We start from the raw sequence: 16,886 nt of genomic DNA, 5'->3' as shown, positions 1-16,886 counted from the left end.
AGGTTTCATGTCATGTCTCTGAACTCTCTACTATGTTATGTAAAAATCTCACATGAGCCTAGTACTGAATCTAGTGGCTGAAAAAAGGTCTAAGAATGACAATGATATGTTTTGTTTTCATCTTTCTATTTTTCTGTACTTTCCAATTTGTCCAAAATAAGCATGTACTAGTTTTATAATTAGAAACAAATAGAAATATTATAAAAATAATTATAGGGATGACAGTGTTTGAAAGCATCTGGTGTTTTGGAATCAGTCTGCTAGCACTTTTTGTTTACGTTGGTTGTTATTCAAAGGCACTATGTGATTCTCCAAAGCTTTGATTTTCAAATTCCTCCTAGGATTTCTCAAGTTGTCTCATAGACCATCAAGGCCAAAGAGAAGCAGAGATGCGTCTGCTCCTGCTTCACCCAAAGTAGCTCCATTTTGTCTTTTATGTTTGGGGATTCTGCATAAGATTCCATTTGGGGAAATACATTTTTGCCAGTATTACAAGAAATTTTAAGACTACTATAAAGCCACCAGAGAAACCTATTTCCAGGTGATCTTCAGTGATGGCTCAAATTCTTAACTGCCATTAAGTTTTATAGAACACCTACACTAGAATCTCATAAAAATGTTGTTAATTAAAAATCAACATTTCACATAAAACAAATGAATTTTATAAAGTGGTAAAAATCAAGTTAAGAAGATTAAACATCTAACATACCTTGTCACTGGTCTCATTCATACTTTAAAGACCCTCAAGTTCATGTTATATGTCTGTAACATCAAAAGCTGGTATCCGTTTATATATTTTGAATATTTAATGCTCAGATGCCTGAATAATCATTTCAAAATAAAATTTAACCACAATAGCTCTTCTCTCCTTCTAGGTCTGATTATATTATGCAGCCTTTGGTTAGGGCATGAGTTCATAATAGTAGGCAGGCTAATTAGCAAGCTAAGAGGTCATAAAGAACTACAGGCCAGCTGGCAGACAGTGAAGGAATGCTGTGTAATGTGGAATGAAGAGATCAGGATGCAGGATGGCCTTCAGCATTACAGTAATAGATAACTATTTCCTACATTCTCCAGTAGCAGTATTTGCAATGTTTGGTTTAATTCGTTTGACAAGGCCAGGATATATAGAAAGCAGATTCAGATACCAGAGACAATGACATCACTTCAAAGCACAGCATCAGCTCCATCAACAGAGCAGACACCTGAAAGTCCAATTCATCTTCACCTATCTTCTGCAAAAAGTAGGAAGAGGGTACCCTTTCCTTTGGCTCCAACATGAACAACCCTTCAAAAATGTTATAGAAATTGGATATAACTAACCTGGCCCAAGATTCTTTGTGTAAGTGACCAAATCTTCCATAGTCTCCACCACCTCTGCCACTGTAAGATATTCCAAAATTCCTTTGCAAACTCTAATAATTTTACGGACCTGAAAATATATTTCAGAGTATTCAATCACATGAGTGGACAACCAGCAAACACAGTAACACAGATGTGCAGCATTCAACATATTTTCGTTCTAAACAATCATCAATCTTCCATTATTATCTTTAAGAGTAGGCTTTTTGTCTCAGATTGCCTACCTCAGCCTCGTCGAAAGTAAGGAGCAGGTCTGATGTTCCAGAGAGGATGCCCCTTGACCCATCAATTAGATAGTCTCGAGCAGGCACTGAATAAGGGTCTGACTGAAGCATCTGAGCTGCCTGGACAAGCTTGGTGCAAGCATTCTCCACCCTATAGGGAAGAACACAGGTTAAGACATTGGCAGAACTACACAGAAGAACACTATATGCAAATGCAAAGACAGAATATGCATGGAAATTCACACTTTTTTTCCCTACATGAAAAATAGCCAAGACCAATTGATAATAGGACCTAAGTTTTTAGATTTTACAATTTAGGCAGGGCGCAGTGGCTCACGCCTGTCATCCTAGCATTTTGAGAGACCCTGTTTCAAATAGAAAATTACAAAATTACAGGTAAAAGCAGCACATTCATTCAGTGCACTGCCCTTATTCTTTATTTCCTGACAACAAAAAATAATGAGAAAACATCTGGGCTCCTTGACTTTAGGTTGCTCTATCTCTGTAATGCCTCTGTTTCCTTATTCCCCCCCACCCCACCCTACACACACTGTCATTAAAAGACACTGAGCAAAGAACTGAAATCCTTGGCATCATTTTCAGATCTAACATCCGGAAATAAAATGCCAAAGTATGGTGTTAAGTGAAATTTAATAACTAAACAAAGCAAAGGAATAGGAAGAAACACACAAAAAAAGTATGAAGCAATGCATAAATTTCTCACTCATTCATCTAGCTAAATAAATTTGTTTGACAAATCCATTGGACCATTTGAAAATAGATTGTTAAGAGAAAATAAAAACAAAAATGAAAATGAAAATATATTGTTAATTAAAGGTCAGTAGTATTAGTAACTAAGTCAGTTATTAATAGTTTAATATTAATATAAGCAAGCAGGTCAGCCAAAGGTTGAGTGGCAGGAGGGGAACTGGGGAGGGATTCATTTAAAAGAGGAACCCAAAATGCATACACCAAGTATTCTCTTTGCCTTCCTTGTACTAATAAAATGTATTCATTCATTCAATTATTCATCCACACAAAGTTGAAAATAACCTAATAGATCATCTCCTCTAGTCTCATATTCAATATAGCCATTATGTTGTGACTGAGTAACTTATAAAGATAAGGAACAAACTGCTTAAAGTTAAATAAAATGCTTAGCCAAAATTATACATTCTCATTTGAAAACACAGAAAATGTCACCTGCAAATAAAAGCCTACCTCACAGGGTTGTTTTGAGGATAAATGAAGTAATACAGAAACTCCACAAGTATAAAGCAGTATTACATTGTTAACAGGTAGAATTAAACCAACTTATGAATTTCAACTACATAAGAAGCACTGGGCTGTGGACACTGTAGGTATGTATATAAGGATGTAAAAAGCACTATTCTAACTCTCAAGGAGCATATTTTACTAAGGCAAGACACAAACATTGGCAGAATAAGCCAATACATGGCAGGGCGTGGTGGCTCATGCCTGTAATCCCAGCACTTTGAGAGGCCAAGGTGGGCGGATCACTTGAGGTCGGGAATTCGAGACCAGCCTGGCCAATATGGTGAAACCCCATCTCCACTAAAAATACAAAAATTAGCCAGGTATAGTGGTGGACATCTGGAATCCCAGCTACTTAGAAGGCTGAGGCAGGAGAATCAGAGGCGGAGGTTGCAGTGAGCCGAGATCACGCCACCGCACTTCAGCCTGGGTAACAGAGTAGGACTCTGTCTCCAAGATAAACAAACAAGCAACAACAAAAAAACATAAGGCAGTACATAATAAATATCAGTGAAGGGCAAGACCTGTTTGATGTGGCATTTGATCGGGCTTAGAGGACTGGATATTTTGTTCTTTTTATTTTTAAAATTAAAATTTTAATTTGATTTTAAATATATAATATATATTCATACATATTACACAAGTATATACACATACTTAAAACCAAAAGGGCATATATTGAAAAATCTCCTTCCCTTCACTATCTTCCATGCACTCATTCCATCCCACTTGCAACCAATATAGAGTTTCCTCCAATGTTGTATTTCCTCTGTATGTAAATGTCTTCACAAAACATTTCAGGCCTAAATGAAGCAAAAATGTACATTTCCCCCTTTTTTACACAAATAGGATCATACTATGTACACTCGCTGTATTCTGCTTTTTTCACTTAGGTGTTGTTCTATTAAGAGTACATAAGAAGGGCAGCTGGGCGTGGTGGCTCACACCTGTAATCCCAGCACTTTGGGAGGCCATGGCGGGTGGATTACTTTAGGTCAGGAGTTTGAGATCAGCCTGGCCAACATGGTGAAACCCCATCTCTACTAAAAGTACAAAAATTAGCCGGGCATGGTGGTGGACATCTGGAATCCCAGCTACTTAGAAGGCTGAGGCAGGAGAATCAGAGGCGGAGGTTGCAGTGAGCCGAGATCACGCCACCGCACTTCAGCCTGGGTAACAGAGTAGGACTCTGTCTCCAAGATAAACAAACAAGCAACAACAAAAAAACATAAGGCAGTACATAATAAATATCAGTGAAGGGCAAGACCTGTTTGATGTGGCATTTGATCGGGCTTAGAGGACTGGATATTTTGTTCTTTTTATTTTTAAAATTAAAATTTTAATTTGATTTTAAATATATAATATATATTCATACATATTACACAAGTATACACATACTTAAAACCAAAAGGGCATATATTGAAAAATCTCCTTCCCTTCACTATCTTCCATGCACTCATTCCATCCCACTTGCAACCAATATAGAGTTTCCTCCAATGTTGTATTTCCTCTGTATGTAAATGTCTTCACAAAACATTTCAGGCCTAAATGAAGCAAAAATGTACATTTCCCCCTTTTTTACACAAATAGGATCATACTATGTACACTCGCTGTATTCTGCTTTTTTCACTTAGGTGTTGTTCTATTAAGAGTACATAAGAAGGGCAGCTGGGCGTGGTGGCTCACACCTGTAATCCCAGCACTTTGGGAGGCCATGGCGGGTGGATTACTTTAGGTCAGGAGTTTGAGATCAGCCTGGCCAACATGGTGAAACCCCATCTCTACTAAAAGTACAAAAATTAGCCGGGCATGGTGGCAGGGACCTGTAATCCCAGCTACTGGGGAGGCTGAGGCAGGAGAATCACTTGAACCCATTAGCTGGGTGTGGTGGCAGGCACCCGTAATCCCAGCTACACAGGAGGCTGAGGCAAGAGAATCGGTAGAACCCAGGAGGCAGAGGTTGCAGTGAGCCAGGATCATGCCACTGCACTCCAGCCTGGGCAATAGAGTGAGACTCAGTCTAAAAAGAAAAAAAAATCATTTTACAAAATAGTACCAGGTACTTTAGAACCCCACCTTAACCAAATCCTCCTTCCTATTCTCCAGAGATAATTATTACTCTGAATGTTGTTAATTATTTTCTTGATTTTCTTTATACTTTTACCACCTATATATGTATACATACCTAAGCAACATTTTGTTGAGTTCTGCCTATATTGGAACTTAAGCAGAATCATACTGTTATGCATGCTTCTGTGACTGTTCTTTTTGTTCAACACTATAATGTTCAGTCCATCATGTTAACAACTGTAGCTACTGTGTTGTATTCCCTGTAAGAATATACCAAAGTTGGCCAGGCATGGTAGCTTACGCCTGTAATCTCACTCTGCACTTTGGGAGGCTGAGGCGGGCAGATCACCTGAGGTCACAAGTTCAAGACCTGCCTGACCAACATGGAGAAACCCCGTCTCTATTAAAAATACAAAATGAGCTGGGCATGGTGGCACATGCCTGTAATCCCAGCTACTTGGGAGGCTGAGGCAGGAGAATTACTTGAACCCGGGAGGCGGAGGTTGTGGTGAGCTGAGATCACGCCATTGCACTCCAGCTTGTGCAACAAGAGCGAAACTCCGTCTCAAAAAGCAAAAAAGAATATACCAAAATTAATTTATCCATTCTACCTCTGCTGGATGTTAGAGGTGTTCTAGGTTCTTGTTTCTGTTATTAGTGTTAATATGAATAATAGTGTTATGAAAATTTTTATTCTGGCTCCTGGCACACATGAACAGAGTTTAGATTATATATCTAGTAACGGAAATACTACATTACAGAAAATGTATATACTCAACTTTACCAGGGAATGACAATCTGCTTTCCAAAATGACTGTATCAATTGAATACTTCTACCAGCAGTATACAAACTTGATCCTCAATGTCTGAACTTTTAATATGCCATTCTAGTCAATGTGAAATGATAAATTATTGTGAATTTAATTTGCCTTTTTTTTTTTTTTTTTTTTTTTGAGACAGGGTCTCAGTCTGTTGCCCAGGCGACAGGTGCAGTGGTGCAATCATGGCTCACTGCAGCCTCAACCTCCTGGTCACCTCCCACTTCAGCCTCTCAAGTAGCTGGGACTATAGGCACACACCATCATGCCCAGCTAATTATGTTTATTTCTTTAGAGGTGGAGTGTTGCCATGTTGCCCAGGCAGGTCATGAACTTCTGGGCACAAGCAATTCATCCATATCAGACTCCTAAAGTGCTGGGGGCCAGGCACAGTGGCTCACATCTGTAATCCCAGCACTTTGGGAGGCTGAGGTAGGTGGCTCACTTGAGGTCAGGAGTTGGAGACTAGCCTGGCCATCATGGTGAAACACTGTCCCTACTAAAAATACAAACATTAACCAGGCATGGTGGCAAGTGCCTGTAATCCCAGCTACTTGGGAGGCTGAGGCAGGAGAATTGCTTGAACCTGGGAGGCGGAGGTTGCATTAAGCCAAGATCACGCCACTGCACTCCAGCCTGAGCGACAGAGTAAGATTCAGTCTGGGGAAAAAAAAAAAAAGTGCTGGGATTATAGATTTGAACCCACTGTGCCCAGCCCTGCATTTTTCTTTTATTAATAAAACTGAGGATTGTTTGCTTGTTTCACTGTTTACTGGCCCCATGAGTTTTGATAGGTAGTGTTTTTGTCATTCATTTCTAACTGTCACTGTGATTTATTTAACAATAAATTGTTCAAGAATTTTAAAATATACTTCTACATATAAAGTACTCTTCCACTTACTTTCTCATCATTGATTTATCATTCAAATGAGTTGTGTAGAAAATGTGGTCTTAAGACACTAAAATGTATTTAGGTTAGCTTCATGGCTTAACATATGATTCATTTTTATAAATTTTCTATGTGTTCTTAAAAAGAATGAGTGATCCAAATTTTAGGAAAAACATTTTCCCTAAAAATGTCTTTTGACACTTAAGAGTGTCTTTGTGGACAGGCACAGTGGCTCATGCCTGTAATCCCAGTACTTTGGGAGCCCAAGGCAGGAGGATCACTTGAGCTCAGGAGTTCCAGACCAGTCTGGGTAACAGAGCAAGACCCTCTACTAAAAATTAAAAAAAAATAAAAATAAAATAGGCAGGCACAGTGGTTCACAACTGTAGTCCTAGCTACTCAGGAGGCTGAGGCAGGAGGATTGCTTGAGTCCAGGATATCAAGGTTGTAGAGAGCTATGATCATATCACTGCACTCCAGTATGGGTGACAGAGCTGGACCCTGTCTCAAAAAAAAAAAAAGTGTCTTTTGTATGCTAATAAGATGACTAGTGGCTAGGGGACCCTAGATAGCTTCAAAATGGAAACTAGTTCCAGAAACATCAAGGCATGGTGAGAGAGTTTCTGGGTTGGTGAACACATCCGGGTGCTGGGAGGTGGTGCACTCAGACATCATTAAAGCTTCCTCATCATATCTTGCCCTACGCATCTCTTCCATTTGGCTGTTCCTGGGTTGTATCCTTTATAATAAACTGATAACTATTTGAGTAAAGTATTTCCATGAGTTACATGAGACATTCTAGCGAATTATCAAACCCGAAAGCTGGGAGATGCAGGAGCTCCCATTTTTGTAGTAAAGTCAGACAGAAGTGTGGGTACACCAGGCACCCAATACTTGTGACTGGTATCTGCAGTGAGGAAAGTTTTATGGGACTAAGCACTTAAACCTGTGGAGTCTGACAGTAACTCTGGATAGTTAGTGTCAGAATTGAATTGAGTTGCTGAATACCAAGTTGGTGTCTGAAGAGCTGGAAGACTGGTTGTTGGTGTGGAAAAAAAAAACCCATACATCTAGTATCAGAAACATTGAGTAAAAACATCCCATTATTATATACATCAACGCTTGTCTACATTTACCAACAAACTGTCCAGTATCTTGGCTCATCATTCCCTCTTGTATTTCAGGCTTACGTCTGGGATCAGCTGACTTGTCTGAAGTACGTTCTTTAGGATTTCCTCTAGTAAAAGTCTGCTGGTGACAAAATGTATCCGTTTTTGTTTGATAATGTCTATTTTGTCCTCATTCTTCAAGGACTATTATAGTAGTACAGAATTCTAAGTTGACAGTTATTTTATCAGCAAACTGAGGGCATTAATTCACTGGCATGGTAATGAAAGCAGGAGAGAAGGAGGTATGATGATGAAAGCAGAGACTGGAGTAATGTGGGGCTACAAGCGGCGAGGAGAGCAGGCAGCCTCTAGAAGCTGGAAAAGGCAAAGAAACAGAGTCTTTTCTAGAGTTTCCAGAAAGAATGTGGCCCTGCTGACTCACTTTGGACTTCTGGCTTCCAGAACTGTAAGATAATAAATTTGTGTTGTTTTAAACCACAAATTTTGTGGTGACTTGTCACAGCAGTAAGAGGAAACTCTCATCCAATCAAAAATTATCAGGTATACAAAAAGGCATGAAAATACCACCAATAACGAAAAGTCAATCATTCAAAACCAACCTAGGCCTGGTGTCATGGCTCACGCCTGTAATTCCAACACTTTTGGAGGCTGAGGTGAGAGGAGGACTGCTTGAGGCCAGGAGTTCAAGACCAGCCTGGACAACACAGGGAGACCCTGTCTTCTTTTTTTTAGACAAAGTCAGGCTGTGTTGCCCAGGCTGGAGTGCAGTGGCGTGATAGCTCAATGCAACCTCCACCTGCTGGGTTCAAAGGATTCTTGTGCCTCAGCCTCCCAGGTAGCTGGGATTACAAGTTTGTGCTACCACACCGCAGCTGGCTAATTTTTATATTTTTAGTAGAGATGGGGTTTTACCATGATGGCCAGGCTGGTCTCGAACTCCTGGCCTCAAGTGATCCACCCGCCTCAGCCTCCCAAAGTGTTGGGATTATAGGTGTAAGCCACTGCTCCTGGCTAAGGAAGACCTTGTCTCTACAAAAAATTTAAAAATTAGCCAGGCACAGTGGCAAGTGCCCGTGGTCCCAGCTACTCGGGAGGCTAAGATGGGAGGATCACTTGAGCCCAAGAGGCCAAGGCTGCAGTGAACCATTATTGCACCACCACACCCCATCTTGGGTGACAGAATAAAATCCTGTCTCAAAACAAAACCCACCTAGAAATGACAAAGATGACAGAATCAGTAGATAAGAACATTAAAATGGTTACAACTATATTCCACATGTTCAAAAAACAAAAGTAAAGATTGAGCTGGGCACAGTGCCATGGTCTGGGAGGCTGAAGCAGAAGGATTGCTTGAGGCCAGGAGTTCAAGGCCAGCCTGGGCAATATAGCAAGACTCCATCTCTACAAAAAAAAAAAAAAAAAAATCAGGCCAGGCATGGTGGCTCACACCTGTAATCCTAGCACTTTGAGAGGCTGGGGCAGGAGGATCTGTTGAGCTCAGGAGTTCAAGACCAGCCTGGGCAGCATGGCAAAACCCCATTTTTACAAAAAATTAGCCATGTGTGGTGGTGCATGCCTATAGTCCCAGCTACTCAGGAGGCTGAGGTGGCTGGATCACCTAAGCCCAGGGAATTCGAGGATGCAGTGAGCCATGATTGCACCACTGCACTCCAGCCTAGGCAACAGAGTAAGACCCCATCTGAAAAAAATAAAAATAAAAAATGTAATGGCACGGTGTCGCGCGCCTGTAGCCCCAGCTACTCTTGAGGCTGAGGTGGGAGGATCACTTGGGCCCAGGAGGTTGAGGCTGCAGTGGGCCATGATTGCACTCCATCCTGGGTGACACAGCAAGATCCTGTCTCAAAAGAAAAAAAAAAAAAAAGTAGATTGGTTACACTAGTTACATAAATGGAAGATAGAGAAAAAGACCCAAATAGAACAACTAGATAACGAAAGATATGTCTGGGATCTAAAAATACACTGTGAATTACTAGCAGATTAGATATTGCTGGGAAAAAAAATAGTGAAACTGAAGTCATAGCAATAAAGACTATCCAAAATAAAACAGGGTGAAAAAAGATTTTAAAAAACAAACGGCATCAGTGAGCTGTGGGACAACTCCAAGCAACCTAATACATGTGTAATTAAAGTTTCCAAAGAAGAGAAAGTAGTGGGAGGGTAATATTTAAATTGTTTCCAGGGAACTTGAACATTTACGAAATTATAGCCAACAAACAAAAGCATCACCAACTACAAGTCTTGTGATATATCCATTCATGAAATCCAGTTACTGTATAAGTTTTTCAAATTTGGGGGAAAAATGACAGGAATAACCATTATGGAGAAAGGAAACCGAAAAAGAAAAGATGAAATGGAAAAGGTTTACAGGAATAAAATTGATTAACACTAATGGTTCCCTTGTGTGGTAAAATGAAAGGTCCAAAACAGAGACTGCACCATTTTTTAATACAATAAGACATCTGATCTGCACATTAAAATTTAATGGCATTCATAAAAGCCAAACAAATCCCACTAAGACTAACCAGCAGTCAGAAACAGGAAGAAGTCTGTCTTATGTATGGAAAATTGGATTTTATTTAAACATTCAAGCTCCCTAGCTTCTTAAAGTGATCTTGTATATTTTAATAGAAATCTGAATTTCTAAAAAGTATTTAAAGAATGAAAGTAGGGATAAGGTCAGTTTCCTAAATAATTGTATATCTTAACTATATACTAATAATATTTAATTAGATAATTTAAATCAATCAACTAGTACTTCTCTCTCCCTTTGAATCTTCAACCTAAATTGCTAGAAAAAAATCTTATGCTATATCAAATGGACCAATGACAGCCTTATGGGATCCCTAAATATGCTTACTCATGACCCTCTAATACATTCTTCCCAGAATTACCACCTACTATAATTTGAGACAATTTAGGAGAAGACCTTGAGTATGAGTAATTATTTTGTAAGAAAAAAAGAGCACAAATTCCTCAGTTCCATGTGATTTCAATTATCACTAACCAAGAAGATTAAATGTATGCCGAATAAGAGGAAAATACACTTAGAGATTATAAAAAGACTACCACAAGTCTTTTTTTTTTTTTTTTGGAGACAGAGTCTCGCTCTGTTGCCCAGGCTGGGGTGCAGTGGCATGATCTCAACTCACGGCAACCTCCATTTCCTGGGCTTAAGCAATCCTCCTGCCTCAGCCTCCCAAGTAGCTGGAACTACAGGAATGTACCACTATGCCCAGCTAATTTTTTTTTTGTATTTTGTGTAGAGATGAGGTTTAATCGTATTGCCCAGGCTGGTCTCCAACTCCTGACCTCAAGTGACCAACCCCCTTTGGCCTTCCAAAATGCTGGGATTGCAGGTGTGAGCCACCACGTCCTGCCTACAAGTCCTTATTAAGGGTTCTTTTAGACTGTATGCAGAAAAAGTGAGTTACTAAATTTTTTTTCTAGACAGGGTCTCGCTCTGTTACCCAGGGTGGAGTGCAGTGGTACTATCACAGCTCACTGCAGTGTCAACCTCCCAGACTCAAGTGATCCTCACACCTCAGCCTATCAAGTAACTGAGACCACAGGCACATGCCACCATGCCCAGATAATTTTTTATTTTTTATATTTTTTTGTAGAGACAGGATCTCACTGTATTGCCCAGAATGATCTTGAACTCCTGGGCTCAAGTGATCCTCCCACCTCAGCCTCTCAAGTAGCTGAGACTATAGGCGCACATCACCACACCCAGCTAATTTTTTATGTTTTGTACAGACAAGGTCTCCTTATGTTGCCCAGACCGGTCTTGAACTCCTGGACTCAAGTAATCCTCCTGCCTTGGCTTCCCAAAGTGCCAGAATTATAGGCATGAGCCACTGTGCCCAGCAGAGTCACTAATCTTAAATTCCTTTAGTTAAATTCTTTAATATATTTATTCATCTAATATATTGAGGAACTGTTATATGCTAGGATTCCTAGAAATGGGAATATTTTTTTAAAGTCCCTACCTAAGAGGAACCTTGGTAGGAGGAGACAAATACAAATCAGTCTTTAGAAGTATGTCCAGCGGGCTAGATGCGGTGGCTCATGCCTGTAATCCCAGCACTTTGGGAGGCCAAGGCGGGCAGATCACAAGGTCAGGAGTTCGAGACCAGCCTGACCAACATGGTGAAACTCCATCTCTACTAAAAAAAAATACAAAAATTAGCCGGGCATGGTGGCACACACCTGTAATCCCAGCTACTCAGGAAGCTGAGGCAGGAAAATCACTTGAACCCAGGAGGTGGAGGTTGCAATGAGCCGAGATGGCACCACTGCACTCCAGCCTGGGCAACAGGGGAAGACTCCGTCTCAAAAAAAAAAAAAAGAAAGAAAGAAAAAGTATGGGTGCAAAAGCAGGAGGAGATTTTTTTCTTTTTTCTTTTTTTTGAAATGGAGTCTTGCTCTGTCACCCAGGCTGGAGTGCAGTGGTACAATCTCAGCCCACTGCAACCTCTGCCTCCCACATTCAAGTGATTCTCAAGCTTCAGTCTCCCAGCAGCTGGGATTACAGGCATGCACCACCACACCCAACTAATTTTTGTATTTTTAGTAGAGATGGGGTTTCACCATGTTGGCCAGCTGGTCTCGAACTCCCAACCTCAGGTGATCCCAAAGTGCTAGGATTACAGGTGTGAGCCACCGTGCCTGGCCAGGAGGAGTCATTTTTACCTAAGAGGTTAGGAATGTTGTGATGGAGAAGGTAACAACTACATTACTGCTGCCTTCAGAAGCTCAGCACTACTTATAAAGATGATTCTCTTTGCAGCATCTCTTTGAGCTCTTTTTCCAGTAGATCTCTCTCTCTCTTTCTCTCTCTCACGCATACGCACATGCACACACACGCACACACACACATCCTTTCTGTGAGAAATAACCTGCACTTGCAATAGGCCTAGTTGGACTAGGGAGGGCAGTCTACCATCACAAAGTGCAGGTAGCTCACTCTAAAGCCAAACAATCTCAATCTACTTCTGTAAAAAGCAGTCATCCTATGTCAACTCACTGGTTTGGCCGTGGAAGGAGAGCTTTAGACAAAATAATATAAAGGAAATGGTGTGATTAAGTCTATTTAGACATATGGTCCATAAGTTAAAACTGGAAAGCACTTGAAAACATTCAAGTTCAACTTTCACTCCCACCAAAAAAAAAAAAAAGTTGGGGAGGAGTGGAAGTAACTCATATCACATTCACTGTTTTAATAAAAACAAAAAAATTAAAACTGATCTTAGACAGTATAGCCATTTAGGTTACAAATATTGTCAAAAAGATGCATTGTTTGCCTAAGAGTGAAGTACTATGGAACAGAACACCTGAAAATTTGATTTCACGGAGGTCGCAGTTCCTGGAGCACACCCAAGGAAACAGGTGTTTACATCCCACGATCCCTGTTTTAGAGAGAGAGCTTGTTGCAGAGCCCACAAACATATCTGATCAAACAACGCTATGATGACACTTGGGAGATGGGAAGGAAACAGGTGGAGGGAAGGAAGTCAGAACATGAGAAGCTGGTCAGTGAGGTTTTCTCCATCTGGCCAATGCACCCAGCACCTCCCTCGCTGTCATCTCCAACCAGTTTGGCCCTGGTATAATTATGTAGCAGGCAAAATCAATTGTCAGGGCTTTTCTTCCTCTTTTCTTAGCCCTTGTTGAGATCTTCCCTTCCCTTCCCATCCTGTCAGGGTCTTTCAGACATCAAGAAAGGCCTAGATCGCTTCCCAGTCTAAGAAGCCCATCATATTTAAACATGAAGAAATGCCAAAACAGGTTCATAAAAATGGTGGTCTATTTAAGTGCTTACATTTAATATTTTAATTGCATGATCAACTTTTGTCTGGGCTGGAGTGCAGTGGCACAATCACGGCTCACCACAGTCTTGACCTCCTGGGCTCAAGTGATCCTCCTACCTTAGCCTCCCGAGTAACTGGGACTACAGGTGCATGCCACCATGCCCAACTAATTTTTTGTATTTTTAGTAGAGGTAGGGTTTTGCCATGTTGCCCAGGCTGGTCTTGAACTCCTGGGCTCAAGCAATCTGGCCACCTCAGCCTCCCAGAGTGCTGGGATTACAACGTGAGCCACCACACCTGGCCATGGACAACATCTTTTAAGACTTCTCTTTTTCCTGTGACTACATACAGGGCCTTGTTTGAAGATAATATTAAAGTCCAGACCCTTCATAATATAAGGCCTGAGTGAGAAGACAGGGGTTTGGGGTACAGGCAGGCCCTCAAGCTCTCTCTGCCTTCCCGCATATTAAGAGCCTACCTTCAGCCACAGCCCTAAGTGAAAATGACTAAGGCCCCCCAAATTATCCCTTCATTAGATATTTAAGATTTAAATTGTTAACCTAAGGAATGAACTCCAATATAAAATTTCAGGCATCAGCAACTGAGAGTCCAGCCATTCTAGTATCCTTCAAATAGGAAGTACTGCCTCTATCAATTCATTCCCTCCTTGAAATGTGTATATACATATGTTTTTTTTTTTAATAATAAAAATAGAGCCAGGGATGGTGGCTCACACATATAACCCCAGCACTTTGGGAGGCTGAGGTAGGAGGATTGCTTGAGCCCAGGAATTTGAGAACACCCTAGACTACATAGCGAGACCCCATCTCTATGAAAAATTTTAAAAAATCAGCCATGCATGATGGCATGTGCCTGTAGCCCTAGCTATTCAGGAGGCTGAGGGGAGAATTGTTTCAGCCCAGAAGTTTGAGGTTACCATGAGCTATGATCATGCCACTGTATTCCATCCAGCCTGGGAGACAGAGCAAGACTCCATCTTTAAGAAAATGTTAAATAATAATAATTTAGGCCAGGCGCGGTGGCTCAAGCCTGTAATCCCAGCACTTTGGGAGGCCGAGACGGGCGGATCACAAGGTCAGGAGATCAAGACCATCCTGGCTAACACAGTGAAACCCCGTCTCTACTAAAAAAAAAAAATACAAAAAAACTAGCCGGGCGAGGTGGCGGGCGCCTGTAGTCCCAGCTACTCGGGAGGCTGAGGCAGGAGAATGGCGTAAACCCAGGAGGCGGAGCTTGCAGTGAGCTGAGATCCAGCCACTGCACTCCAGCCTGGGCGGCAGAGCGAGACTCCGTCTCAAAAAATAATAATAATAATAATAATTTAGAAAATAATATATGTGAAGATTTCAAGACTCAGCAGAAAGGTGAAGAAAGTTTTCTTTTCTATATTAATATGAAGCATTTGTCACAGGTTTTACTTTAAAACAGTAGAGATGAACGCATTCTGTGGCATACCAGTAATAGCCAATATGCTTTGCTCCTGGAGTTGCCATTTTGAGAAAGGTCAAGGATCCTCAGCTATTAGTCACCTAGAGACCTGACTGAAGACCACAAGCACAGTTACAGTTTTTAGGAGGGAGTCAGGAACACAGGAACACAGAGTACAATGACAAGCTTTAATCTAATTCAAGTAGCAAGTATGCAGCATCAACTCACCCAGGTGTACACTGTGTTGATAATACTAAAACATGCTGCTCCAACCCTGTACTCCTACATTTAAAGATCCTACAGACCTCATCCACAAAGTATTCATTTCCCTGTCCCAACTCTCTTAAAGTACAACATAATGCAAAGTGGCCTTCTTGTTCTTATCAAGGCCAAACACTGATAGTACAGGACACTGCACGAGTACACCCAAAACTAAAAATAAAACCACAAGGAGGCAGCTTAAATATATACAATTTCCATTTGTAAATTATATCTCAATAAAGCTAAGGGGAAAATGAATTCTAAAAAATAACCCACAATGAGTCATATTGAAAACATTCAAAACATTTCAAGGGAAACACCAAACCCTTTGCTAGAGGATGTACACTAGATAACAAAGCCTAAACATACACACATACACACACACACACACACACACATCCAACACGAGCACACGCACACAAAAAACCCACAGGCTCACTAAATTCTCTTGTTTCAGATTATTGAGATTATAAGGGTATGCAGCCAGTTTTGACTTCACTTCAAATAAAACAGGACTCTGTCCAAGTCAAGAGATAATTGAAGGGGAAGCAGAATGTTGAGAATGAATGGGAGAGGAACAAACGTTACAGCTGCCCAAGCTATATGTTTCTCATGTCTTGGTAAGTAGTTTATTTGAAAGATAGCGGATGAGTCACAATCTTTAAATTCTTTAAAACCTGAATAACTAGTCCTGCTCTTTCTCCCCTCTTCCCTTACTCTCTTGTCAAATCTAGCGTCAGTGCAGATTCTGAGTGTGCAGAGTTCAGTCAAGAACTCTGCTACCTCCTGGTCCATCAGCTCCACAATCCTTCCTCCATCTTATACTAGGGTTACAGCAGAAATTGAGTATACAAGCAAGAGTGTCTTACAGATACCAGTAGTTTTCAAATGTATGTTGATTCTGTTATGATGAATAAAATTTTTAAATTATCTTAAAATATTGCTAAACTGTCCAGGCATGGTGGCTAACCCCTAGAATCCCAGTATTCTGGGAGGATTGACTGAATCCAGGAGTTCTAGACCCACCTGTAACATAGTAAGATCCTATCTCTAAAAGAAAAAAAAAATTTCTTTTAATTAGCCAAGCATGGTAGCATGCATGCCTATAGTCCCAGGTACTTGGGAGGCTGAAACGAGAGGATCACCCGAGCCCAGGAGGCTGTGCCTACAATGAGTTGTGATCACACCACTACATTCCAGCCTAGGTGACATAGTAAGATCCTGTCTCAAAAAATTATATAAAATAAAATAAAACATTATGAAATTCACGGTATCATTTGTTTGTTTGTTTGTTTGAAATAGTCTCACTTTGTCACTCAGACTAGGGTGCAGTGATGTGATCTCCACTCACTGCAATCTCCGCCTCCTAGGTTCAAGCCATTCTCCCACCTCAGACTCCCAAGTAGCTGGGATTACAGGCACTTATCACCATGCCCAGCTGATTTCTATATTTTTAGTAGAGAGGGGATTCCACCATGTTAGCCAGACTGGTCTCAAACTCCTGACCTCAAGTGATCCACCCACCTTAGCCTCCCAAAGTGCTGGAATTACAGGTGTGAGCCATCACACCCGGCCTG

The 16,886-nt window shown here is 40.9% G+C and overlaps 1 protein-coding gene across 2 annotated transcripts in view; it reads right to left on the bottom strand.

Annotated features, from left to right (window-relative positions):
- VCL (vinculin) overlaps positions 1-16,886 on the bottom strand; it is a 125,027-nt gene that overhangs the window by 47,694 nt on the left and 60,447 nt on the right. For both annotated transcript variants that reach the window (XM_033209668.1, XM_033209669.1), the window contains exons 3-4: positions 1,587-1,737; positions 1,324-1,432 (exon numbers count right to left, since the gene is read on the bottom strand). In XM_033209668.1, the coding sequence (XP_033065559.1) occupies positions 1,324-1,432; positions 1,587-1,737 (260 nt within the window). The remainder of the gene's footprint in view (positions 1-1,323; positions 1,433-1,586; positions 1,738-16,886) is intronic.

The sequence above is a fragment of the Trachypithecus francoisi genome, unplaced genomic scaffold, assembly GCF_009764315.1.
Source record: "Trachypithecus francoisi isolate TF-2019V2 unplaced genomic scaffold, Tfra_2.0 Lachesis_group9, whole genome shotgun sequence".
Classification (NCBI taxonomy): domain Eukaryota; kingdom Metazoa; phylum Chordata; class Mammalia; order Primates; family Cercopithecidae; genus Trachypithecus; species Trachypithecus francoisi.
The sequence above is the reverse complement of the archived record's forward strand: the minus strand, read 5'-3'. Positions and strand labels throughout refer to the sequence as shown.